We start from the raw sequence: 24,685 nt of genomic DNA on the forward strand, positions 1-24,685 counted from the left end.
ACACAGTAGTCAAGGCAGAGTGAGAATGAAAATCCTAATGTTAATAGAACCACTGTTATTTCCACTGTGCTTTCTGTCTAAAAATGGAATGTCTTTCTCTAGCACTGGTAATTTAATAATTATGCAAGTTCAGATTTAAAGTCCCTGCTTCCAGAAACTGTAAATCGTGGGTTGGGAGAGCTGCCAGATATTCCCTTGTTTCCCCTTTTTCACTTCATACGTTATCTCTGATGTGGGTTTTTTCCTTGCCCAGCGCCTGATAGAGGAGGAGAACATGCTGGCGCCATCTCTCAAACAGTTTTCTCTGCGAGTGGAGATTCTGCCGTCCTACATTCCAGTGAGGGTTGCTGAAAAAATCCTCTTTGTGGGAGAATCTGTCCAGATGTTCGAAAATCAAAATGTAAACCTGACCAGGAAAGGTAGGAATGTCCTTGCCGGGGTTCCCCCAATCCTCAGAGGCATGTCTGACATCATGTGGACCCAAAGTCGGCCCGGGCAGAGTGGGTGGCTAGGGACCTTCATGTCCTAGGGACATGGGACATGAGTGGGTGGCTAGGGACCTTCATGTTGTTCCCGGCAGCCCCAGGCAGAGAGCCCCCCGCCTGTGGTGGTTTCCTGACTCCTGCTGACCGTGAGTGCTTTCCTGTCCTACAGGATCCATTCTGAAGAACCAGGAGGACACTTTTGCAGCAGAGTTGCATCGTCTCAAGCAGCAGCCCCTCTTCAGCCTGGTGGACTTTGAGCAGGTGGTGGATCGTATTCGCAGTACTGTGGCCGAGGTTGGTCTTTCTCAATATAGATATAGTTTATTTTACTTATTTAATTGACTGCACTCGGTCGTCATTGTGGTGCATGAATTCTTTGTTGCTGCACTCAGGCTTTCTCTAGCTGTGGTGAGCAGGGAGTACTTTCTTGTGGAGCCCAGGCTCTGGGGCTCCTGGGCTTCAGTAGTTGTGGCTACTTAGGGGCACACAGCTACTCAGGGGCTTAGTTGCCCTGAGGCCTGTGGCATCTTCGTTCCCTGCACTGGCAGGCAGATTCTTAACCATTGGGCCATCAGGGAGGTCCCTTGTAGTAGAAGAAAATAGACTGGTTTCCTAGAAATTGAGTACTTGATTTATTTCCTCTTGGTGTGATTAGAACTTGACTTGCAGGGAAGTGTTTGAGAGAGTTGAAGAGCAGGAAGTAGAAAATAAAAGCATTGTTTTAACAATAGAGGTGGGACTGCCTTAGCCTTTTCCCACCTGACAGGAGTTTGATTGGTAGCTAGTCAGTTACTTAGTAATAAAGGAAGATCTTGGTTTGCATTTCAGATAGACAGCCTTTTGACTCCATTGTGTAGTTGGCAATGACTCCAGGGGACCCACTGATTCTGACTAAATTTAGTGCCTTACGGCCTTAGGATAATCTATCATAGGAAGGCAGGACAAGTAATATTTTTCCATTCTTTTTTTTTTTTTTGCACTCCAGCATTTAAAAAAATTTTTAATTGGAAGATAATTGCCCTATAGTGTTGTGTGAGTTTCTGTCCTATAACAGCAAGAATCAGCCATAATTGTATATATCCCTTCCCTCTTGAGCCGCTCTCTCTGCCTCCCCTCCCGCCCCTCTAGGTAATCGCAGAGTGCCAGGCTGGGCTCCCTGTGTCACACAGCAGCTTCCCTCTAGCTCTCTGTTTTACACGTGGTGCTGTGTACACGTCGGTGCTCCTTTCTCACTTCGTCCTACCTCTCCGTTCCCCACCGTGTCCCCAAGTCCATGCTCTCTGTCTGGATCTCCATTTCTTCTCTAAAAATAGGTTCATCAGTGCTGCTTTTCTAGATTCCATATATATGCATTAATATATATTTTTCTCTTTCTGACTCACTTCAATCTGTATAACAGGCTCTAGGTTCATCCACTTCAATACAGCTGACTCAAATTCATTCTTTCTATGGCTGAGTAATATTCCATTGTATATATGTACTATATCTTCTTTATTCATTCGTAAATAGTGCTTCTATAACATTGGGATAAATGTGTCATTTAGAATCATGGTTTTCTCAGGGTATATGCCCAGTAGTAGGATTGCTGGATCATGTGGCAGCTTTATTCCTAGTTTTTAAAGGAATCTCCATAGTGTTCACCATAGTGGCTGTACCAATTTACATTCCCATCGACAGTGCAGTAGGGCTTCTTTTTCTATACACCTTATTCAGTTCAGTCACTCAGTCGTGTCTGATTCTTTGCAACCCCATGGACTGCAGCACGCCAGGCCCCTGTGTCTATCACCAACGCCCGGAGTTTACCCAAACTCATGTCCATTGAGTCAGTGATGCCATCCAGCCATCTCATCCTCTGTTGTCCCCTTCTCCTCCTGCCTTCAGTCTTTCCCAGCATCAGGGTCTTTTCCAATGAGTCAGTTCTTCGCATCAAGTGGCCAAAGTTCTGGAGTTTCAGCTTCAACATCAGTCCTTCCAATGAATATTCAGGACTGGTTTCTTTTAGGATGGACTGGTTGGATCTCCTTGCAGTACAAGGAACTCTCAAGAGTCTTCTCCAACACCACAGTTCAAAAGCATCAATTCTTTGGTGCTCAGCTTTCTTTATAGTCCAACTCTCACATCCATACATGACTACTGGAAAAACCATAGCTTTGACTAGATGGACCTTTGTTGGCAGAGTAATGTCTCTGCTTTTTAATATGCTGTCTAGGTTGGTCATAGCTTTTCTTCTAAGCAGCAAGCGTCTTTTAATTTCATGGCTGCAGTCACCATCTGCAGTGATTTTGGGGCCCCCCAAAATAAAGTCTCTCACTGTTTCCATTGTTTCCCCATCTATTTGCCATAAAGTGATGGGACTGCATGCCATGATCTTAGTTTTCTGAATGTTGAGTTTTAAGCCAGCTTTTTCACTCTCCTCTTTCACTTTCATCAAGAGGCTCCTTAGTTCTTCTTTGCTTTCTGTCTTAAGGGTGGTGTCATCTGTATATCTGAGGTTATTGATTTTTCTCCCAGCAATCTTGATTCTAGCTTATGCTTCATCCAGCCCAGCATTTCTCATGATGTACTCTGCATATAAATTAAATAAGCACGGTGACAATATACAGCCTTGACATACTCCTTTCCCAATTTGGAACCAGTCTGTTGTTCCATGTCCAGTTCTAACTGTTGCTTCTTGACCTGCATACAGATTTGTCAGGAGGCAGGTCAGGTGGTCTGGTATTCCCATCTCTTGAAGAATTTTCCACAGTTTGTTGTGATCCACACAGTCAAAGGCTTTGGCACAGTCAATAAAGCAGATATTTTTCTGGAACGCTCTTGCTTTTTCGATGATCCAGTGGATGTTGGCAATTTGATCTCTGGTTCCTCTGCCTTTCGAAATCCAGCTTAAACATCTGGAAGTTCGCTGTTCACATACTGTTGAAGCCTGGCTTGGAGAGTTTTGAGCATTACTTTACTAGCATGTGAGATGAGTGCAATTGTGCGGTAGTTTGAGTATTCTCTGGCATTGCCTTTCTTTGGGATTGGAAGGAAAACTGACCTTTTCCAGTCCTGTAGCCACTGCTGAGTCTTCCAAATTTGCTGGCATATTGAGTGCAGTACTTTCACAGCAGCATCTTTTAGGATTTGAAATGGCTCAACTGGCATTCATCACCTTCACTAGCTTTGTTCGTAGTGATGCTTTCTAAGGCCCACTTGACTTCACATTCCAGGATGTCTGGCTCTAGGTGAGTGATCACACCATCATGGTTATCTGGGTTGTGAAGATCTTTTTTGTACAGTTCTTCTGTGTATTCTTGCCACCTCTTCTTAATATCTTCTTCTTCTGTTAGGTCCATACCATTTCTGTCCTTTATTGTGCCCATCTTTGCATGAAATGTTCCCTTGGTATCTCTGATTTTCTTGAAGAAATCTCTAGTCTTTCCCATTTTATTGTTTTCCTCTGTTCTTTGCATTGATCACTGAGGAAGGCTTTCTTATCTCTCCTTGCTGTTCTTTGGAACTCTGCATTCAAATGGGTATATCTTTCCTTTTCTCCTTTGCCTTTAGCTTCTCTTCTTTTCTCAGCTATTTGTAAGGCCTCCTCAGACAACCATTTTTCTTTTTGCATTTCTTTTTCTTGGGGATGGTCTTGATCACTGCCTCCTGTACAATGTCACAAACCTCTGTCCTTGGTTCTTCAGGCACTCTGTCAAATCTAATCCCTTGAATCTATTTGTCACTTCTACTGTATAATCGTAAGGGATTTGATTTAGGTCATACCTGAATGGTCTAGTGGTTTTCCCTACTTTCTTCAATTTAAGTCTGAATTTGGCAATAAGGAGTTCATGGTCTGAGCCACAGTCAGGTCCTGGTCTTGTTTTTGCTGACTGAATAGAGCTTCTCCATCTTTGGCTGCAAAGAATATAATCAATCTGATTTCTGTATTGTCCATCTGGTGATGTCCATGTGTAGAGTCTTCTCTTGTGTTGTTGGAAGAGGATGTCTTGTTTGAAAGAGGGTGTTTTGTAAGTAAGTTCAGTTGTATCATTTCTCTTTAGATTCCACATATAATGGATATCATATGATATTTCTCCTCCTCTGACTTAACTTCACTCAGTATGACACACTCTAGGTCCATCCATGTTGCTTCAGATGGCCGTATCTCATCATTTTTAATGGCTGAGTAATATTCCCTTGTGTTTATGTGCCACGTCTTCTTTATCTATTCCTGTCGACAGACATGTAGGTTGCTCCCACGTCTTGTCTGTTGTAAACAGTGCCGCAGTGAACACTGGGGTGTGTGTATTTTGGGGCCATGCTTTTCTCGGGATATATGCCCAGGAGTGGGATTGCACAGTCATATGGCAACTCTATTTTTAGTGTTTTAAGGAACCTCCATACTGTTCTTCATAGTGGCTGTACCAGCTTACATTCCCGCCAACAGGGCAGGAGGGTTCCCATCTCTCCACACCCTCTCCAGCGTTCATTGTTTGTGGATTTTTTGATGATTGCCATCCTGACTGGTGTGAGGTCATATCTAATTATAGTTTTGGTTTGCGTGTCTCTAATAGCTGGTGGTGCTGGGCATGTTGACCATCTTTGTGTCCTCTCTGCAGAAGTATCTCTTGCGGTCTTCTGCCCATTTTTTGAGTGGGTTGTTTTTATTCTATTAAGTGTCATAAGCTGTTTGGAAATGTTGGAGACTAATCCCTTATCAGTCACATCATTTGAAAAATATTTCTCCCAATCTGTGGGTTGTTTTTTGTTTCCTTTGCTGTGCAAATGCTTTTTGAGTTTAAGTAGGTCCCATTTGTTTCTTTTTGCTTTTATTTCCACTATTCTGGGAGATAGATTAAAAAAGATGTTGCTGTGACTTATGTCAGAGAGTGTTCTGCATATGTTTTCTTGTAAGAGTTTGATAGTGTCCAGTCTAACATTTAGGTCTTTAATTCATTTTGAGCTTATTTTTATGTATGGAATTAAGGAATGGTCTAACTTCTTTTTTTTTTTTAAAACACGTGGCTGTCCATTTTTCCTAGCACCATTTGCTGAAGAGACTGTCTTTCCAGCATTGTGTGGTCTTGCGTCCGTTGTCACAGATTACTGACTATAGGTGCATGGGCTTATTTCGGGTTTTCTATCTGCTCCATTGATCTGTATTTCTGTTGTTGTGCCGCTACCGCCCTGTTTTGATGACTGGAGCTTTGTAGTGTAGTGTGAAGTCAAGGAGCCTGATTCCTACAGCTCTGGCTTTCATTTTCAAAATTGTTTTGGTTGTTCGGGGTATATTTGGCTATTTTGTGTCTCCATATCAATTTTGAGAATTTTTTGTTCTAGTTCTGTGAAAAATACCATTGGTAATTTGATAGGGATTGCATTGAATCTGTAGATTATCTTGGGTAGTATAGTCATTTTGACAATATCGATTCTTCCGATTCACAAACATGGTATATCTTTCCATCTGTTTATGTCCTCTTTGATTTCTTTTATCAGCATCTTATAGCAAAAGAGGAATACATGTCTTTTGTCTCCTTAGGTAAGTTTGTTCCTATGTATTTTATTCTTTTTTGATGCAATGATAAGTGGAATTGCTTCTTGAATTTTTTTTTGATCTTTCGTTGTTAGTGTATAGAAACGCAACTGACTTCAGTGTATTGATTTTGTTACCTGCAACTTTACCAAATTCATTTATGAGCTCTAGTAGTTTTCTGGTAACATCTTTAGGATCTTCAGTGTAGAGTATAATGTCACCTGCAAACAGTGGCAGTTTACTTCTTTTCTAATTTGGATTCCCTTTACTTTTTTTTCTTCTCTGATTGCTGTAGCTAGGACTTCCAAAACTATGTTAAATAAAAGTGGTCAGAGTGGACATTGCTGTCTTGTTACTTTCTCCCTTTGAGTGTGACACCAGCGGTAGGTTTGGCACGCGTGGGCCTCTTATTTTTACTGCATGTATTTTACTGAGGTAGAGGCGACAGTGTTTCAGGTGCACAGCAGGGTGGTTCAGTCACACAGATACCCATGTATTCATGGAGTATTTGGGAAATTCTTTTCTACCATAGGTAACTGGATACTGACTGTAGTCCCAGTGCTATACAGTGAACCTTTTTTGCTTGTTGCATATCTGTTTTTTAATTAGAAATCTGGCATTCTATTCATACTAAGTCAAGTAGTATCAAAATGTCATAATTTCTTTAGTTAGGCAAAAATTCATAAGTTTTCTAAAATATATATTATACATATTTTTATATATGTACACAAAAGCTTTTCTACTATACTTGATGAAGACTTGAGAAAGAACATCAAAAAAAAAGAGATGGAGAAATTGAAGTACATAAACTGAATGAAATGGGAGCACTGAGTATGAAATAGAAAAAGTGAAACGAACTAGATAAAAGATCATCACTTGTTTTTAAATATGACTGCTCATTAGAAATCTGTCTGGACCTCTGGAGAAAAATTTACAATACCTGATCATTTGTGTTTTTCAAAAAATTCCAAGATAATTCTGATATGCATCTGGATTTTCGAAAGTTATTTTAGGTTTTTCTATTAGATCCTAGTTTTGGTGATATAGAGTTCTGTTATTTTTCTCTTGCCAATCATGATACAATGGTATTAAGTGAGTAACAGTTCAGTTCCATTCAGTTGCTCATTTGTGTCCAACTCTTTGCAACCCCATGGACTGCAGCACACCAGGCCTCCCAGTCCATTGCCAACTCCTGGAGTTTACTCAAATGCATGTCCATAGACTTGGTGATGCCATGCAACCATCTCATCCTCTGCCATCCCCTTCTCCTCCCGCCTTCAATCTTTCCCAGCATCAGTGTCTTTTCCAATGAGTCAGTTCTTCACATCAGGTGGCCAAAGTTTTGGAGTTTCAGCTTCAACATCAGTCCTTCCAATGAATATTCAGGACTGGTTTCCTTTAGGATGGACTGGTTGGATCTCCTTGCATTACAAGAGACTCTCAAGAGTTTTCTCCAACACCACAGTTCAAAAGCACCAATTCTTTGGTGCTCAGCTTTCTTTATAGTCCAGCTCTCACATCCATGCATAACTACTGGAAAAACCATAGCTTTAACTAGACGGACCTTTGTTGGCAGAGTAATGTCTCTGCTTTTTAATATGCTGTCTAGGTTGGTCATAACTTTTCTTCCAAGCAGCAAGCATCTTTTAATTTCATGGCTGCAGTCACCATCTGCAGTGATTTTGGAGCCCCCCAAAATAAAGTCTCTCATTGTTTCCATTGTTTCCCCATCTATTTGCCATGAAGTGATGGGACCGGATGCCATGATCTTAGGTTTATGAATGTTGAGTTTTAAGCCAGCTTTTTCACTCTCCTCTTTCACTTTCATCAAGAGGCTCCTTAGTTGTTCTTCGCTTTCTGTCATAAGGTTGGTGTCATCTGCATATCTGAGATTATTGATATTTCTCCCGGCTGTCTTGATTCCAGCTTATGCTTCATCCAGCCCAGCATTTCTCATGATGTACTCTGCATATAAGTTAAATAAGCAGGGTGACAATATACAGCCTTGACGTACTCCTTTTCCTATTTGGAACCAGTCTGTTGTTCCATGTCCAGTTCTAACTCTTGCTTCCTGACCTGCATACAGGTTTCTCAAGAGGTAGGTCAGGTGGTCTGGTATTCCCATCTCTGTCAGAATTTTCCACAGTTTGTTGTGATCCACACAGTCAAAGGCTTTGGCATAGTCAATAAAGCAGAAATAGATGCTTTTCTAGAACTCTCTTGCTTTTTCCATGATCCAGAGGATGTTGGCAATTTGATCTCTGGTTCCTCTGCCTTTTCTAAAACCAGCTTGAACATCAGGAAGTTCACAGTTCACATATTGCTGAAGCCTGGCTTGGAGAATTTTGAGCATTACTTTACTAACATGTGAGATGAGTGCAATTGTGCAGTAGTTTGAGCATTCTTTGGCATTGCCTTTCTTTGGTATTGCAATGAAAACTTACCTTTTCCAGTCCTGTGGCCACTGCTGAGTCTTCCAAATTTGCTGGCATATTGAGTGCAGTACTTTCACAGCAGCATCTTTTAGGATTTGAAATGGCTCAACTGGCATTCATCACCTTCACTAGCTTTGTTCGTAGTGATGCTTTCTAAGGCCCACTTGACTTCACATTCCAGGATGTCTGGCTCTAGATGAGTGATCACACCATCGTGATTATCTGGGTCGTGTCTTTTCATTCTCTTAAGAGGCTTTCAAAGAGCAAAAGGTGTTGATTTTGGTTAAGTCTAGTTTATCAATTTCTATTTATTTTGTGGTTCATGGTTCTGGTGTTGTGACTGACAAACCTTTGCATAACCCAGTGTTACAAAATTTTTCTATTTTCTTTTAGAAAACTTATAGTTTTTAGTTTCAATTAGGTTCATAATCATTTCTAATTAATTTTTGTATGTGGTACAAGGTATAGATCAAGTTTTAATTTTTTGTATATGGATATTCAGTTGATCCAACATCTTGGTTCTTTTTATGATTTATTTTTGTTTATTTATATTCCTGTTATCCTTGCCTCTTAAACATATTTATAAAGAGTAGTTTAAATTTGGGGGAAAAGCAAGAGGAGGGTTCCTAGTGACCTCCAGAGCAAATAAACTGTGACGCAGTTGCAACAGAAGCCTTGGCCAATCTTTTGGAGAGTTCTGAAGCTAGAATGGCCCTTCCAGGATGTCCCAAATTGAGGTTAGAGGGCTAGGCTATTGTACCTCTGCATCTATCAGAAATTGGTTCCTCAGGAGGGAACCATGGGCATGGTAGCTCCCTTTAGCCAAAAGCGCCAGTAACAGTACTCTGAACAGCTGGCGTATGGAATGTCTCAGTCTTACTGGGGAGATCTGGGTGGCTAACTATACTATCCCCTCAGGCAGTTCTAAAACTTCTCCAGTGTTATCTGCTGTTGCTGTTTGGTCGCTCAGTCTTGTCCAACTCTTTGTAACCCTCTGAACTGTAGCCCACCAGTCTCCTCTGTCCATGGGATTCTCCAGGCAAGAATATTGGAGTGGGTTGCCATTTCTTTGTTCAGGGGATCTCCTGACCCAGGGATTGAACCCACATCTTCTGCATTAGCAGGCAAATTCTACAGCTGAGCCACCTGGCAAGCCCATGTATATCTAGTCTGTTATACCTCTTTTACACCTCCCATGTCTAATTATTTTGACCTGTGTGCATACATTCTCCTGGGCAGGTCAGCTGTTTTGTCTAGCATTGTGTATTGGAGAAGGGCCTAGTCTGTGTCAGTTCCAATGAGAGAGGGCAGAGAGTAGGAACACCCAGGTAGGGATTCCAGGCACACTGAATCAACACCGATCACTTCACTGGGCAAATCCTAGTCAGGATCCTTTGATGCGGTAATGGCTATGTAGTGGATTTTTTATATTCATCATCAAGCTTGCCAAATTCTCTTACTAGTTCTAATAGTTTATGTCAGTTCTCTTGGAACTTTCTGTGCAGGTAGTGATATTATCTGACAATAGTAAGTTTTGTTTCTTCCTTTTCAATTTTTTTTTTTCTCCATATTGGCAAATCTTTAGTACAATGTTGAATGACTTTAAAAGGAATTTCTTCTAATGTTTTGCTGTGAAATAGGTTGTTTGCTGTGGGATTTTGGTATATACCCTTTATCAGAATAAAAAGATTTCCAACCATCAACAGATGTTTTATCAAATGCTTTTTCTGCATCTATTGAGGCAATCATGGTTTTTCTTTTTTAATCTTTAATATAGTTATTAAAGTTATTAACTTTAATAAGTTATATTCATATTAAATTTTTTTTTGAGATTGAAAAACACCAAAGTTAAACATTTGAGCCATTTAAAAATAGGCAGGTTCACTTTTTTTTTTAATGTTCACAATGTTGTACAACCATCACCACTGTCTAATTCCAGAGTATTTCCATCTCATATTTTCTTACCTTTTAAACTTTTATTTCTGGGATTAACCCAGTGTGGTCATGGTATGTATACTTTTTTCAATACATTGCTGGATTTTCACAAAACCATTCTTTGTAGGAGTTTTCATCGTAATGAAACTTTGACCCTGTATTGTTGGTTCTTCTCACAGCATCTCTGGAAGCTGATGGTGGAAGAGTCAGATTTACTGGGTCAGCTGAAGGTAATAGCTTAGCTCTTCTTTTAACTCTTAAAATGATGCTGGTGGTCAATGCCTTTATTCTCCAGCCTCTTCTGAGGGCACTGGTTGCCTATCCCGACTTCTAGAGTGGCTTTTTATGTCCTCATCCAGATGGGTGGGCAAACTCCATCTAACACTACAGATTTACTCTAGCACAAAGCTTCGGCTGTTTACTTTCTTCTGGCATAATTGTGTTTTTGTTGAATAAATAAGATCAAAGACACGCCAGTCACCCATTACCAAGTGTGCTCCTTTAAAATGCCAAAACCCTATGTCTTTTTGTAAGCTGGAGTGAAACAGATGAAACTTGAAACTATATGCATAAATCTCTTAGGATAGTGAAGAGCTCCTGGCCTTGCTGGTTTACTGAATTAAAAATTGAAATTCTTTCTGCAGATCATTAAAGACTTTTACCTTCTGGGACGTGGAGAACTGTTTCAGGCCTTCATTGATACAGCTCAACACATGTTGAAAACACCACCCACTGCAGTAACTGAACATGGTAATCACCCTGGGGCCTGAGAATTACCAGCTTACTGAAGTCCCAGGGCTGTAGGGGATGGCTTAGCTTGCTGCTGAACCATTTAGACCTGGTCCACATTTAAAGTAGCCTGTTGAGTTAAGAGTGTTTCCAAAGATAGAAGGCTGCTCAGGTATGCTCACACTGTTGTCACTGGGAACAGCCTCAGCTCGTGACCCTTCCTGGAAGAGGCGGTACAAGCCTTCAAACGAGTTGTTCAGTTCATCTCATCAGATTATAGCCATATATTTCTTTAAGTCTGTATTGAATTTGTGACAATAATTGCTTCTGTTTTGGTTTTTTAGCCTGGAGGCATGTGGGATCTGAGCTCCCTTACTGGGGATCAAACCTGCATCCCCTGCATTGGAAGATAAAGTCTTAACCACTGGGCCACTGGGGAAGTCCCTGTAGCCATTTATCTCTTAAGGGACATATTAGGACGTTTTGTTTTGGCTGAGCCATGCAGCATGCTGAAACTTAGTTCCTTGACCAAGGATTGATTGAACCCCTTGGTCCCTTCATTGGGAATGCATTCTTAACCACTGAACCACCCAGGAAGTCCCCATATTGGGACTTATTGCCCCTTGTTGTATTAGAACTGTTTAGGTTGTCAGTGATGGAAAACCACCTCAGTAGAAGGGGGGAATTTATTTGCTATTGTATCTGTAACTCCAGTGGGATAGGGTATTTGTTGTTGTTTTAATCACTAAGTCATGTCTCTTTTGTGACCCCATGGACTGTAGCCCACCAGGTTCCTCTGTCCAAGGGATTTTTCCAGGCAGGAATACTGGAGTGGGTTGCCATTTCCTTTTCTAGGGGATCTTCCTGACCCAGGGCTCAAACCAGTGTCTCCTGCATTGAAAGGCAGATTCTTTACCACCGGGCCAACGAGGAAGCCCATGGGGATGTAGCTGGGCCTAAGAACCAGGGACTGCCAGGATTCTCTCACTGCTAGGATTGTCTGCGCCTCTTGTGTTCTTTGATTGCCTTCCAGTCCCTTGTGGCCACATGGCCACCAGCAGCTCCCAGGAACATAGCTCACAGCGTCTGCTGGGGGAGTCAAACCTGGTCTCTCTGGTAGCAGGTTAAAGGATTCCAGGGAAGGGGTTTTGATTAGTCCAACTAGATTGTACACTTGTCCCTGTATCAAAGAGGTCAGCCATGAAGATCTGTTTATTTGGGGACTTCCCTGCGGTCCAGTGGTTAAGATTCCACGCTTCCACTGCAGGGCTTACTGGTTTGATCCCCGGGGAACTAAAATCCCACATGGGTCACAGTGCAGCCAAAGAAAACGTCTACTTCAATTAAGTGTTCACCCTTGACTAACAGGAAGGATAACCATTCCCATTCGAACTACATGAGAGTTGGGTAAGGCTGAGTGTCAAAAAAGGTGTGGGAGAGGTAGGAGAGAAAACAGGGTTACCATTTTTCTAGCTCTATAAAACCACAGATGTCCACTGTACTTACATAGGACTTTCTAGGTTGCAGGTGTCAGAAAACTCAATTCAAATCCCATCCACTTCCAATTCAAATTCACTTAAGCAAAGGAAAAAAGAATTTATTGATTCTCATAACTGAAAAAGCCACAGGTATGATGGCTCTAGGCAGTTTGCTCCAAGGCTCACCTGGCGCCTTCAGGGCTTGGTATCATTCCGTCTTTCGCCTCTGCCTTTTCTTCTGAAACAGGCCTCCTCCGTATGGTAGCAAGATGGCCTGTAACCAAGTTCACATCTTACTGACTCCGTTTATCTCAAAAAAAAAAGAGCTGCCCTCTTTCAGAATCTGAAGAGAACCTCTGGATTGGCCTGGCTTGGGTCATATTCCTATCCCTGAACAGCATAATGTAACAAGACAGCTCACCCCTGGGTCACCGGCCCCCGCTGGAACTACATGGATTGTTCTGGGCCGGGGTGATTCCTCAGGGAAAACCAGGATGCTCTTATTAGCAAGAGAAGAAGGAACGCTTGCTAGTCAGCAAAAGCAACTGCTATTAGAGCTGGGCAGGCTGGGGGAGAGGTGGAAAGCCAGAGGAGCTGGGACGTGTGGCAGAGCCAGGCCTCCACTCGGCCCGTGTCCTCCTTCGCAGACGTGAACGTGGCCTTCCAGCAGTCGGCGCACAAGGTGCTCCTGGACGACGACAACCTGCTCCCTCTGCTGCACCTGACGATCGAGTATCACGGCAAGGAGCACAAAGGTCTGCCTTGCTTTCACGCGCCTTCTCTGCTCCTACTGGTCATTGTCTTTTCTGCTTCCATCCACTTCTGCAGAAACCATATAATTTTGTACCTCAGAAATCACCTAATCCAGCGCCCTAATTTTACACAAAAGGGAAGTCAAGAGATGCTAAGAGACAGCCAGGCCATGGTTTTGTTTTCATCATGCTGCTGGAATGGTCTGTCTATAGCCGCCATTCGTTACGGCTGAAAAAAGAACCCCTGAAAGATCTCCTTCGAGAACCCCGCCCGGGCGTCTCCTTGCCCCCTACAAGCCCTTTTGTGTCCCCTCTCTGCTTCTCACACTGCCGGCTCAAGCGAGCGCTCATCTCTCACCTTGTTGAAACTCTGGTTCTAGATGAGCAAAGTCATCTTTGTTCTTAACAGATGCTGCTCAGGCAAGAGAAGGGCCTTCTCGGGAAACTTCTCCGCGGGAAGCCCCGGCATCCGGCTGGGCGGCCCTGGGTCTTTCCTACAAAGTGCAGTGGCCACTACACATTCTCTTCACCCCTGCTGTCCTGGAAAAGTGAGTATTTCTGAGTTTCTCACAGGTAATGATTATCCAACTTACTTCCACGGAAGAAAGTATCAGGAGTAGAACTGGTGGGAGCGAGAGCGCCAGCTGACAATTTAACAGTCTGTAAATCAGGGGCTGTGAACTCAGATGCCTTCAGGGGCCAGAGACAACACTAGTAAGTGAGGCTGTACCTGTGAGACGGCAGTGAATGCTGCAATGACTGGGAGGGTCAAACCCTTAAAATAAAACTTTTTTTTTACATTGCAAAGTAAGGAGCAATTTGGGTTTCCCAGGTGGTGCAGTGATAAAAGAATCCATCTGCCAAAGCAGGAGACATGGGTTCAATCCTGGGTCGGGAAGATCCCCTGGATGAGGAAATGGCAACCCACTCCGGTATTCTTGCCAGGGAAATCCCATAAATGGAGGAGCCTGGCAGGCAACAGCCCACAGGGTCGCAAAGAGCACGCACACAAGGGGCAATTTACAGGCTGCCAGTGTGTGGCCTCTCCTCCTCCTCCCCATCCCTGTACACAAGCCTCAACTTTTGGGGGCAGAGCAGCTTAGGGTACGAGACAGTATAGACATACACTGCAAAGACAGAGCTGGTTCAGGGAGAAGACACAGAGCCACAGCCCACCCAAGTGAGCTGCCCGGACTCTCTCCTGAGAGCATCTGTAGGTCCCAGTCCACTTTTCTCCTCACTTCATAGGCTCCTAACACCCTTGAAGAAATCAAGCTCAGAAGTATTTTCTTAAACATTTTATTATGAAAATTCCCGAATGTAAACAAAAGTATGGACTGTAACAAACTCTCATGGACACAGCATCTATCTCCAGTAACCAGCCATGTCATGCTGTTTGGTTCATCTCCTCTTTTTGGCCAGAGCCTTCTAAAGCAAATCCCAGTCATCATTTCACTCCACCACTATGCAATTCAAAAAAGGAACATTTTTTAACTACAATGCCATTATCACACCCAGTAAAAGTAACAATAGTTCCATATTGAAGTTTCCCTTCTTACCTAAAACTTGTCTTTCTATGGTTGGGTTTGTTCAAATCAGAATCCAAACAAGGTGTAGGTACTATTTTCAGTACATTGTTCCATTAGAAAGAAGAATGTTTTAAAGCCAGATGGAATCAGGTTCTTACGCAAGCCTCCCTAAGAATTGGTAAGAATAGGTCAATAAGCCTATTTCCACCAGGAACTGGCTGCTCTTCCCATGCATCTTCTCAACACAGGACTCAACGTCAGGCAGCTGCTTTGAGCTCAGTGAGGGGAGCCTTGACTTTTTTAACTGAAGTGTAGTTGGCCTAGTGTTGTGTTAGTGCCAGGTGTACAGCAGTGATTCGTATTTTTCCTATTCTTGTCCAGTACAGGCTTTTAAGATACTGAATAGTTCCCTGTACTATACAGCAGGACCTTTGTTGTCTGTTTTGTATACAGTAGTGAGCATCTGTTAATCCTACCCTCCTCATTTATTCCCCCCTCCCCAGGGAGCCCTTAATTTTCTTTCTCTCCTGGTCTTCAGGGAGAGAGAATCACAGTAACCAAAATCCTTGGTTCCCAACACGTTCTTATTGGTCCATGCACGGCCCTCCTCCCCTCCTTCTTACACACAACATAAAACCACTTCTGGAAGGAAATCTACTACACCGACCCTGATGTCTGTCTACCTGTGTGGACCGTCTCAGCCCTGCTCCCTTGCCTCCCTCAGCCCTAAGTGACCACTATCCTGAACGCCATGTTTTCTATCGTGTTTATAGTTTTATAACATCTAAATATGTTCCCCCAAAGTACACTTTTTTCCTACTTAGTTGTTTTAAGCATTACCAAAAAGATATCAGGCTATATGTAGTCTTTTCAGTTTCCCTTTTTTATTCACAATCATATCACTTGGAGTCATTTTCTAATGTACTGCTAAAGTTTTTTTCATTTTGATAGCTGTGCAATTTTCCATCATAGAAATAAACCAGTTTCCCTGATCACATTTCTAGCCATTCTGATGTCCTTCTTGCCTTTTGGGGACAGGTGGGCGGCACAGAGTCCTAGGGTCTGTAACGTGGGCGGAGGTGCGGGGTGCGGGGTGGTGACGTTTTCTCTTGAATGGTCTGGTGTTCCTGTCCAGGTACAACGTCGTTTTCAAGTACTTGCTGAGTGTGCGCCGGGTGCAAGCCGAGCTGCAGCACTGCTGGGCCCTACAGATGCAGCGCAAGCACCTCAGGTCCAACCAGAGCGACGCGGTCAAGTGGCGCCTCAGGAACCGCATGGCATTCTTGGTGGATAACCTGCAGTACTACCTCCAGGTCTGCGTTGTGGGATAACGAAGGGGTAGGGAAAAAACCCAGGTTGGCAGGAGTCACTGAAGAAGAATCCTGCACTTGGTGAAAAACTGGGGTCTGAAAATCCATGGATTATATCACTAGGGCTGTTTCTTGGGGAGCATTTTAGAGGAAAGTAGAAATAAGGACCTTGACTCCTCATTCTTCATCCACTCAACAGTCATGCTGTACATGCCTGTTGAACCTAGTTTGCTGTAACTTTTGGGATCCCACAGGACTTAACCAAGTCAATCAGTGGAGGGAATGAGGGATAGGAGGGATCTGCCAAGACACTGGAGGTTGGTAGGGACAAAGAATTTCTATTTCATCGCTCAGGCACCTTAATGTCCTTGAGTCCTTAGACTGAGCAGGGTACTAAAATGATTTGTGTAACTGTCTCAAGGTAGATGTGCTGGAGTCTCAGTTCTCACAGCTGCTTCATCAAATCAATTCGACCCGAGACTTTGAAAGCATCCGACTGGCTCACGACCACTTCCTGAGCAATCTGCTGGCCCAATCCTTTATCTTGTTGAAACCTGTAAGTAGAGCTGGCTGCTTCTAGCCTGATCACTTAGACACTTTGACTTGCCAGGATAGGGGGAACTATCATTCAGCAGCTTTTTGGTCTCTGTCTAAACATTTTTAACAGTTTACAATGGACAAAAACTAAGAGGGAATACTAAAAAGGAACTTAAAATGTCTTTGAATTTCTGAAATATTATACCATAGGACCTGGTGAGCAGCTATAGATAATATATGCTTACCCCTCAGAAGGAAAGATTTTTGTTTCTTGTGGCATGTAGGCTCTTAGTTCCCCAACCAGAGATCAAACCTGTGCACCCGCTGTGGTGGAAGTGCAAAGTCCTAACCACTGGCCTGCCAGGGAAGTCCCAAGACCAAGAAGAATTTAAAGAAATTTTTAAAAAGCTTTTATGACACCATAGAAAGACTAATGAAAAGCACATCGAGTTTACTTTCTTAGCAATCTTTTGGATCAGGATGGACCAGTTTGGAACTTGTTTTCAGACCGCTAGAGTAGTGTTGTCTCTTATGTATGTGTGTGTGTGCCTATGTACATACATATATCATGTATCTCCTTTAGGGAGGTTATTCTCAACCTTGGCTCCACATGAGAATCTGGGCGCTTTTTTAAAAAAAAATCTAGGCCCCAGAGCACTTACATTAGTAGAACCCAGGTTCCAGTTGGCACCAGTCTTAGAAAGCGCACAAGCTGATTCCAGTTCAAGTATAAAAAAGGCAAAATGATTAAAAGGACCCCTAGTAGGGTTTTGTTTTCCTAGTACTTTCTGATAGAATAGTTATGCCTTATCTCTGACGGGAGCTAATCGGTCTTCCTCAGTCACACTCTTTTGTTCTGGTATTTGGGGCCATTTTTAAAGGAGAGTGAGCTCTATAGATGCCACTCTAGCGGGTTCTGTGAACTGGAAACCACCGAGAACCACTGTGACAGGGAGACTGTCCTTAGGTGGTATGAGCGTCCTTGGGGAAAAGCAGAGTATCAGAGCAGGTGATCATCAGCAAATATTTATTGAGTGCTTACTGTATGCAAGGCACTGGGGATACAAAGAGGTATACGTCATGGCTGTGCCCTTAAGGAGCTCACAATCTAGTTGGAGAAACAGGACTTACATACATCACAGATCAGTAACAACACGGGGGGCCTGAACAAACGCCAAGTGAACAGTACACATAATACAGAGAGGGAGGCAAGGGGTTGCTAAGGGCTGCAGTGGGGAAGGGGGCGCCACAGGGACGGGTACAAGCAGAGGGCCCCAGGCATGGGGAGCAGCACTCAAAGCGAAGCTCAGCCTGACGCACACCTGTGGGTCCGAGAGACGACGACGGATTTATTGTGGCGCAGGTGAGGTTTCGTGCAGGGTCTTTGCCCACAAGGTGGGAACAGGTTAGCTCTTACTGTCCCGAATCTTTCACAGATGTGTCTCTCTTTTTCTCCTAATGCCAACTGTTTCCTGGGTAGGTGTTTCACTGCCTGAATGAAATCTTAGATCTCTGCCACAGCTTCTGCTCACTGGTCAGTCAGAACCTGGGCCCACTGGATGAGCGTGGGGCTGCCCAGCTCAGCATCCTGGTAAAGGTGAGTCAGCCTGGCACTGGCCAGGTGCAGCCCTGTCCAAGGGACACAGGTGGTTCTGCACGTGGGGGATCACGGTCTTTTCCCCAGTATACACACACACAAGTAACAAGATACAAAGGTAAAAAATGTTCTATCAGTTTTTGAAGCAGGTATGTATGTGCTGCTTTGGTGTTCAAATGCAGTTAAGCCCCAAATGGTTTATGAAGCCACCAGATACACACTGGCTTTGTTCCTGCTTTCTAACATTCAACCTCCTTATTTCCTTGAACTAAACCCCCTATTTCAGCGAGATTATAATTATCTGCCTGTAGCACAGGCAGGTCTATGTTATCTGAAAACACAGGTTCTCGCCAGCCTAGTACACAGCAGAATATACTCATTTAAAGCTGGCTGCTAAATTCCTACTGAGAATGAGAGTACTTTCATAGGAAATTCTGTGTTCTGTGGACTCAGTACAAAGAAGTCATTTTTGGAGTCAAGAAATGGGACTGTCGGCAGGCCAGTTAGTGCTGTAGGATTTTCAGGAAGACTTTTCCTACGAATCCCCTTTGCCCCCTTCACTCCACATGGGTAGCTGGTAGATCTAAGAGGAGTGACACAGCTTGAGCCCTTCTCTCTGCAGGGTTTTAGCCGTCAGTCTTCACTCCTGTTCAAGATTCTCTCCAGTGTTCGCAATCATCAGATCAATTCGGATTTGGCTCAGCTACTCTTACGACTAGATTATAACAAATATTACACCCAGGCTGGTGGCACTCTGGGCAGGTAAGAACAACCGCCTCTGGGGTGCTCAGTGGATTGTGTGTGGCTTTTTAACAAATTGTAGAATTCCAAAGTTGGAAGGAGACTTTAGCCATTATCTAGTCCAAAGAAAGAAAGCAAGGCTTGGAGAAGAAAAAGGCTGTGTCTGATCGTCAGCAAAGATTATTTTCCAGTAGAAGTTTAAGTAAATACTTAAATTCCTGACACTGAGATGGACTTTAAATTCTTGGCTAAGTTGCACACTGCTGTGCTGGGAGGCAGCATGGCTTCAGTTCCCAGTTCTGACGTGAGCCAGCTGCTCAGCCTTAATGCCCCATACCCCCAGCCTCCTCGACCCTCAGAGCTTTTGCTTCTGAAAGGAGGGAACCACTGCTTCACACTCTAAACTTTTAAAAAATCATAGTGATAAAAAAAATCTAAAAGATTCAGTGGTAGGTGGCTTCTCCAATGTCTGTCTCATTCAAAAAAGCACTTGCAGATTCCTAAGTGATTTTAGCAAAAAGAGAATTTTAAGATGAGATTGTCTAGATCACAGGTTGCCCCAATTCGTACTTTTTTGAAGAAAATTTCAGGAATGCATGATATTTTGATGCAGCTCTTTTTTTCTTTCTGTAGTTTCGGGATGTGAGAATTTCTGGTCCACAACCTGAAGTAATCCCACTGCATTGTGACAGAAGATTCAAAACAAACATCCCCTTTCTCTCGCCGGCCTCCATACATCTGCAGCTACTGGAAAAGCTCGGACTTCTCTCCTAGAAGCCATTACTGAACATCCACGGGTGCAGGTCATTCCCCTGGTTCCGGTGTGGGAGGGGCCTCTGCCCCACCCCCGCGGAGTTCTCAACTCGCCACGGAGGACTTGTAGCTTCGGCCCACCGCTGACCAGGCAAGGTCTGTTACGTTGGGAACGTCTGTTGGAGGTTACCTACTACATGCCTGGGCACTGTTCAAGCTTCGAGAGACAGCAGTAAGTTACACAGCTCAGAACATTGTATGGCTCATGTGAAAAAGGAATTATAAATAGGTCAAATGCTGGCTGTTACCACTGAGCAAGAAAACACCAGGTGAGCTAGGTTCCCCCACAGACCTCCTTTCCTCTTTCAGAAATTGAAATGGAGAGTCTCCCATCCTTAAGGGTCTTCAACTGTGACCCTGAAGAATTCCACCAGTAACTTCCAGTTATTTCAGACTGTTAAGAAGGTAATTCTGCTGCTGACAATGTATTTTTTTTAACAAAGAAAAAAGGGTCCTTAAGGAAAAAAAATGTTAAGATTTCAAATACTGAAAGATGCAGGTCTGATTATCCCTTATTAGAAGAACCACAGGAGTAATAAGCCCAGCCATCACCAATAACCATCAATCTTCATATCAGTATCAGCCAAAATAAATATGCATTGGACAACTGCCTCCAAACTGAAAGATAATTCTGGCTTCAGTGTGTAGCCACTCAATCTGGCCCTTGTCCATCCCTACATCTTCTACCACATATAGACGTTTATTCCCTGTAACTGTCAGCTAAAGATGACCCTTCCACTGCTGCCTCTGGAGCACAGGTTAGCATACTATGGCCAGCCTGTTTTTGTAAATAAAGTTTTATCGGCACACAGCCACGTTCATTTGCTTACCTATTGTCTACGGTTGCTCTCACGCCATCATAGCAAAGGTGAGTAGTAGTGACACGCCAAATGGCCCACAAAGCCTAAAATATTTACTGTTTGGCAGGGGGGAAAAAGGTATTAGCGATTTAAGCCTTGATTTAGAGAATGAGAAGACATTTAACAGGGATGATGCTAGAAGTAGAAAAGGAACAGCTTCCGACTGTGACAGTAATAAAATTCTGACCTCTGACTAGAGCTGCTAACATTTTCAAGTGTTATCACTGTTTCTCATGTTTATCCTTGCAGCAAGTCATCAAGTTTACAGTCACCAGCCATTCACAACAACTGGTCCTTTTTAGCTTTGAGAGTATAGCACCCACAAGTCAGCTGTAAGTAAATTCAACTCTAAAGAGATTTCTTTTTCACTGCCAGAAAACTAAGATATGTGCCCAATTCAACTCAGCTTTTGGGACAACTATAATCTGCGCCTATTATAAAATCAGATTTTGGGAAGTACTGAATTTTAGACAACCCAGATTAATCTTCTGACAGTGATACCACAGAAAACTATAAAAAATTCACTGTCTTTTCTTGGCCCACTGTCCTACAGCAAACAAGTCCACTTGAAAACAGCAGAGAAGTTACTGTTTGTCTTGCTATTTGTTCTGAGATTAAGCTCAAAGAAATGGATGAAGAAATCCCAGTTACTACAACCAAAGAGATTCAACATTTATTTTATCATAAAAGTCCAGCAAATAAAACTATATACAAGATCCATGCAAGGAATCCAATTACACACAAGACACATTTAAAACCTGGTTAAAACACAATCGCCACAACAGCAGGGAATAAAACCGGTAAGACCAAGTATCCTTAGTGAGAAACATAATCGTGTTTATATTTTGGATGCTGCTTGAATCCAATCCTCTCCCCAACAATGAGGCACTGGATCACCCACTCTTGTGACACCACAGGGAGCTGCAACGCTTCAGCACACTTCAGCACCGAGGCTGGGCACGAGGGGTCCGTCACCACCACGTCAAACACCCCTAAAGCAATATCTGCAGGGGAAGGTGGACGAGGAAAGGAGACTCAATTTAGCCCTCCAGTAAAAAGACAGGTAAGCCTTCTCACCAGTATATCCCACTCTGCCCAAATTAAATCCCTTCAAGTCAAACACGGTGCCACTGCTCACAAGCACAATGGAAAGCTGTGCTCACTGTATGCTGGCCTTCTGTTCAGCAAGTACACAGTGGACACCAAGACGAACACCGACAGCCCAGTGCTTCACTCATGGTGGCTCACCTCGTGAAAGCACTATTTTTCTTCTCTTAGACTGACTTTATGTGTGTTTCTATCAGGCCTGAGACTTAGAGCATCAGGCCTCAGAGCTACGGACATCCTTGGCTCAATAACAACACACACTTTCCAGGTACCTTTGTTATGGGCACTTGAATGGTGCTGCTTCACAGAGGCTGCCCCCCCAGTCATGAGGATCTCGGACCAGAGCTCCAGGAAATTCTGCTGTTGGTCTGATACCAAGAGTACCTTCAGATTCTGGAAAGGGTTTTCACGGGGTTGCCTATGGAGGAGTCGGAGAAACAGCACGATAAATAATATCCAACAGCCTTTCTGCAGAGAGACTCGGGTACATGTGAATGCTTTCAAAAGCCCTGCTGAGGGCATCACCCCCTTCCCTCTTTCTTTGAATGATGTGTCTTCTCCGGGATCCTGACCTTCTAATCTACCCCTTCTGATTTCCAGATTTATCCTGAGCCCCAAAAATCAGTCAAATCACATTCCTGGGTCTATATTTTTAAGCTTAAAACAGTCCCCTCACCTGACAAGTTGAGAATATTGAATCTACATGAAAATCTCACGTTTTTAAAAAGGTCCCTAGCCATATACTCTAGGAAAACAAACTAAATTACAAAAATAATCTCAAACCCAAATTCTGTCATGTATCCTATGATTGTTCCAGTTTCTAGAAATACTTACTCTCCCACAGATTCTCCCCCTCTGGAAGCTTGCTATCTTCCTGTCTGCTGTTCTAGACAGGCTCACAACTACTCACCAATCCAGAATCCTTTGCTCCTCAAGGCTGTACCCAGCTGGCAGCAGGTAATTGCGGTAATTCTGGAGCTGGTTGGCATGGCAGCTGTCATGGACCCAAACATGAGACACACAAGGAATCCCACTGGCAAGGCACAGGAAGTACTTCCGGGTTCGACAATGCTGATCCGCAATTAGGAGACACTGGTAGGCTGTGTTACACTGGAAGAAAAGGCACAACCAATGGGTCTGGTGATGACTATGGAAAGCCACTTAACAGCTTCCTTAATGAGTCACAGAATACAGAGTTGAACACCTCCCGATACTATCCAAAATGTGACTGAGTCTGTTGTCCTACCCAAGGCCTCTTCTCTCACCCAAGCAGCTTCCTGCCTCACCTGCAGCTTTCTGGGGGTCTAAGTCCTCAAGGGACAACCACACCCCATGTATTTAGCCAGTACCATGAAAAAGATTTCTGTTAAACACAAATTTTCATCTGCTTTTGTCCCAGCAACAGAACCAATGCTATTAAATGTAACCCAAGATTCTGACTTCTCTTCCTTGTACACAGTAAAAGTTCTATTTTATGCAACAACATTTTGGCAGTGTCTCAGTTCCCAAAATCTCTACCATCCAGCCGCTGCTCAGTCCAGCAAGTGGACTTGCATTACTGCCTCCCCTGGGAAGCTACACAAAGGAACGCCTTACCTGGGCTTCATTGAAGTCTTCGAGAATGTAGCCAGCTCCTGCTCGAAGCTGGCATTCTGTGTACTGCTTGTTGAAAGGAGGAATTTCTAAATATTCTATTAAAAAACATAACCAAGATAATAATCACTACCAGTTGGTTCATTTGCTACTTTGACTGCTTCTTACTGTCCTCTTTCCTACTCCCCAGTTATCTCCACAATACTGTATCCCCAAAACAGGTAAAGGGCTTCCCCATGGGCCAGAAAGACCTGTCACGAGGCCTATGAAATGCTGCTCAAAAAAGGGACAGGAGCAGGAAGGGTGGGGAAGATAAGAAATGGAGGCAGGTCCTAGGCCTGAGAACAGCGAAGGTCTCTGCACTAAGATCGCGCCTGGGGACCAACGCACCCACTCCCCACCCTGCTGCCCTCCGGCCTGAGTAACCCTTACTATCAGGAAGTTCTTCCTTCTGTCTGCCCTAATCTCTCTTGCAGACTAAGCCTATTTCCTCTAATTCTGCCTTCTGTGGAGATGAAGAATGGCCAATTAGCACTTTTTATAATAAAGCCTTCAAATGTGCCCTTCATCCACATTTTACTCCCTATCCAGTAAAACTCTGATAAACCAAAATGCTCAAAGAAAATGGGGTTTGTAAAATATAATTAACTGGAGGTTAGCCAGAAGGGCCTAATTCAACCTTTTATTGCAAACTATCTACTTTTGATGATCCTGAAGTAGCTCAGGACACTGAACATCAGTGACTGCTCTACATTCTTGAGGGTGAAGCAGCAGTTATGAGAGATGAGGCTGAAGCTGTAATGACCCCAGGCAATTAGAAATTGCTTCTTTTGACCAATATCTGAGACTTTTCTTGTCATCTGCTCTTCTCATATATAAATAACACACACACAAAAAAAGACACTAGAGATTTTATTGAATTAGAGTTTGGAGAAATTTAAGTTCTAATGGACTTATCACAAATAAAAAAATCAAATGTATAAAAAGTTCAGTGCCAGGACCACTCCCTCCCCCAACTCATACCCAAAGGAGAACCTGCTGGAACAGAACCCCCCCACCAGAGGCCGCCCCACCCTTTGGGGCCCTCCCTGCCAGAGCTGCTCAGGCAGTGCTGGGGCCTCAAACCCAAGCCTCTGCTCAGGTCTGACTGACCAGCCTATTTGCTTCCATTGTTCTTTTCTTGATTGAGCATTCTCCATATTCTTGTCAGAATGAAAACTCAAACTAGAAACTAATTGGCTGTAAGAAACCCAGAATCCAGCAAGACGATTTCTC

At 43.4% G+C, this 24,685-nt stretch overlaps 2 protein-coding genes across 9 annotated transcripts in view; one reads left to right on the forward strand and one right to left on the reverse strand.

Moving 5' to 3' along the window:
• The window catches only part of TUBGCP4 (tubulin gamma complex component 4), a 38,232-nt gene extending 17,571 nt beyond the window's left edge, over window positions 1–20,661 (forward strand). For both annotated transcript variants that reach the window (XM_055556263.1, XM_055556264.1), the window contains 11 exons: window positions 254–419; window positions 655–779; window positions 10,544–10,594; window positions 11,009–11,114; window positions 13,219–13,326; window positions 13,733–13,871; window positions 15,988–16,165; window positions 16,584–16,718; window positions 18,180–18,296; window positions 18,919–19,058; window positions 19,671–20,661. In XM_055556263.1, coding sequence (XP_055412238.1) covers window positions 254–419; window positions 655–779; window positions 10,544–10,594; window positions 11,009–11,114; window positions 13,219–13,326; window positions 13,733–13,871; window positions 15,988–16,165; window positions 16,584–16,718; window positions 18,180–18,296; window positions 18,919–19,058; window positions 19,671–19,683 — 1,278 coding nt within the window. In that variant the 3' untranslated portion in view covers window positions 19,684–20,661. The remainder of the gene's footprint in view (window positions 1–253; window positions 420–654; window positions 780–10,543; window positions 10,595–11,008; window positions 11,115–13,218; window positions 13,327–13,732; window positions 13,872–15,987; window positions 16,166–16,583; window positions 16,719–18,179; window positions 18,297–18,918; window positions 19,059–19,670) is intronic.
• A 696-nt stretch (window positions 20,662–21,357) lies between these two features.
• TP53BP1 (tumor protein p53 binding protein 1) overlaps window positions 21,358–24,685 on the reverse strand; it is a 91,213-nt gene continuing 87,885 nt past the window's right edge. For all 7 annotated transcript variants that reach the window (XM_055556227.1, XM_055556226.1, XM_055556231.1 and 4 more), the window contains 4 exons: window positions 23,414–23,508; window positions 22,728–22,927; window positions 22,090–22,235; window positions 21,358–21,714 (listed from right to left, as the gene is read on the reverse strand). In XM_055556227.1, the coding sequence (XP_055412202.1) occupies window positions 21,527–21,714; window positions 22,090–22,235; window positions 22,728–22,927; window positions 23,414–23,508 (629 nt within the window). In that variant the 3' untranslated portion in view covers window positions 21,358–21,526. The remainder of the gene's footprint in view (window positions 21,715–22,089; window positions 22,236–22,727; window positions 22,928–23,413; window positions 23,509–24,685) is intronic.

Source organism: Bubalus kerabau, chromosome 19, assembly GCF_029407905.1.
Source record: "Bubalus kerabau isolate K-KA32 ecotype Philippines breed swamp buffalo chromosome 19, PCC_UOA_SB_1v2, whole genome shotgun sequence".
Taxonomy (NCBI): Eukaryota; Metazoa; Chordata; class Mammalia; order Artiodactyla; family Bovidae; genus Bubalus; species Bubalus kerabau.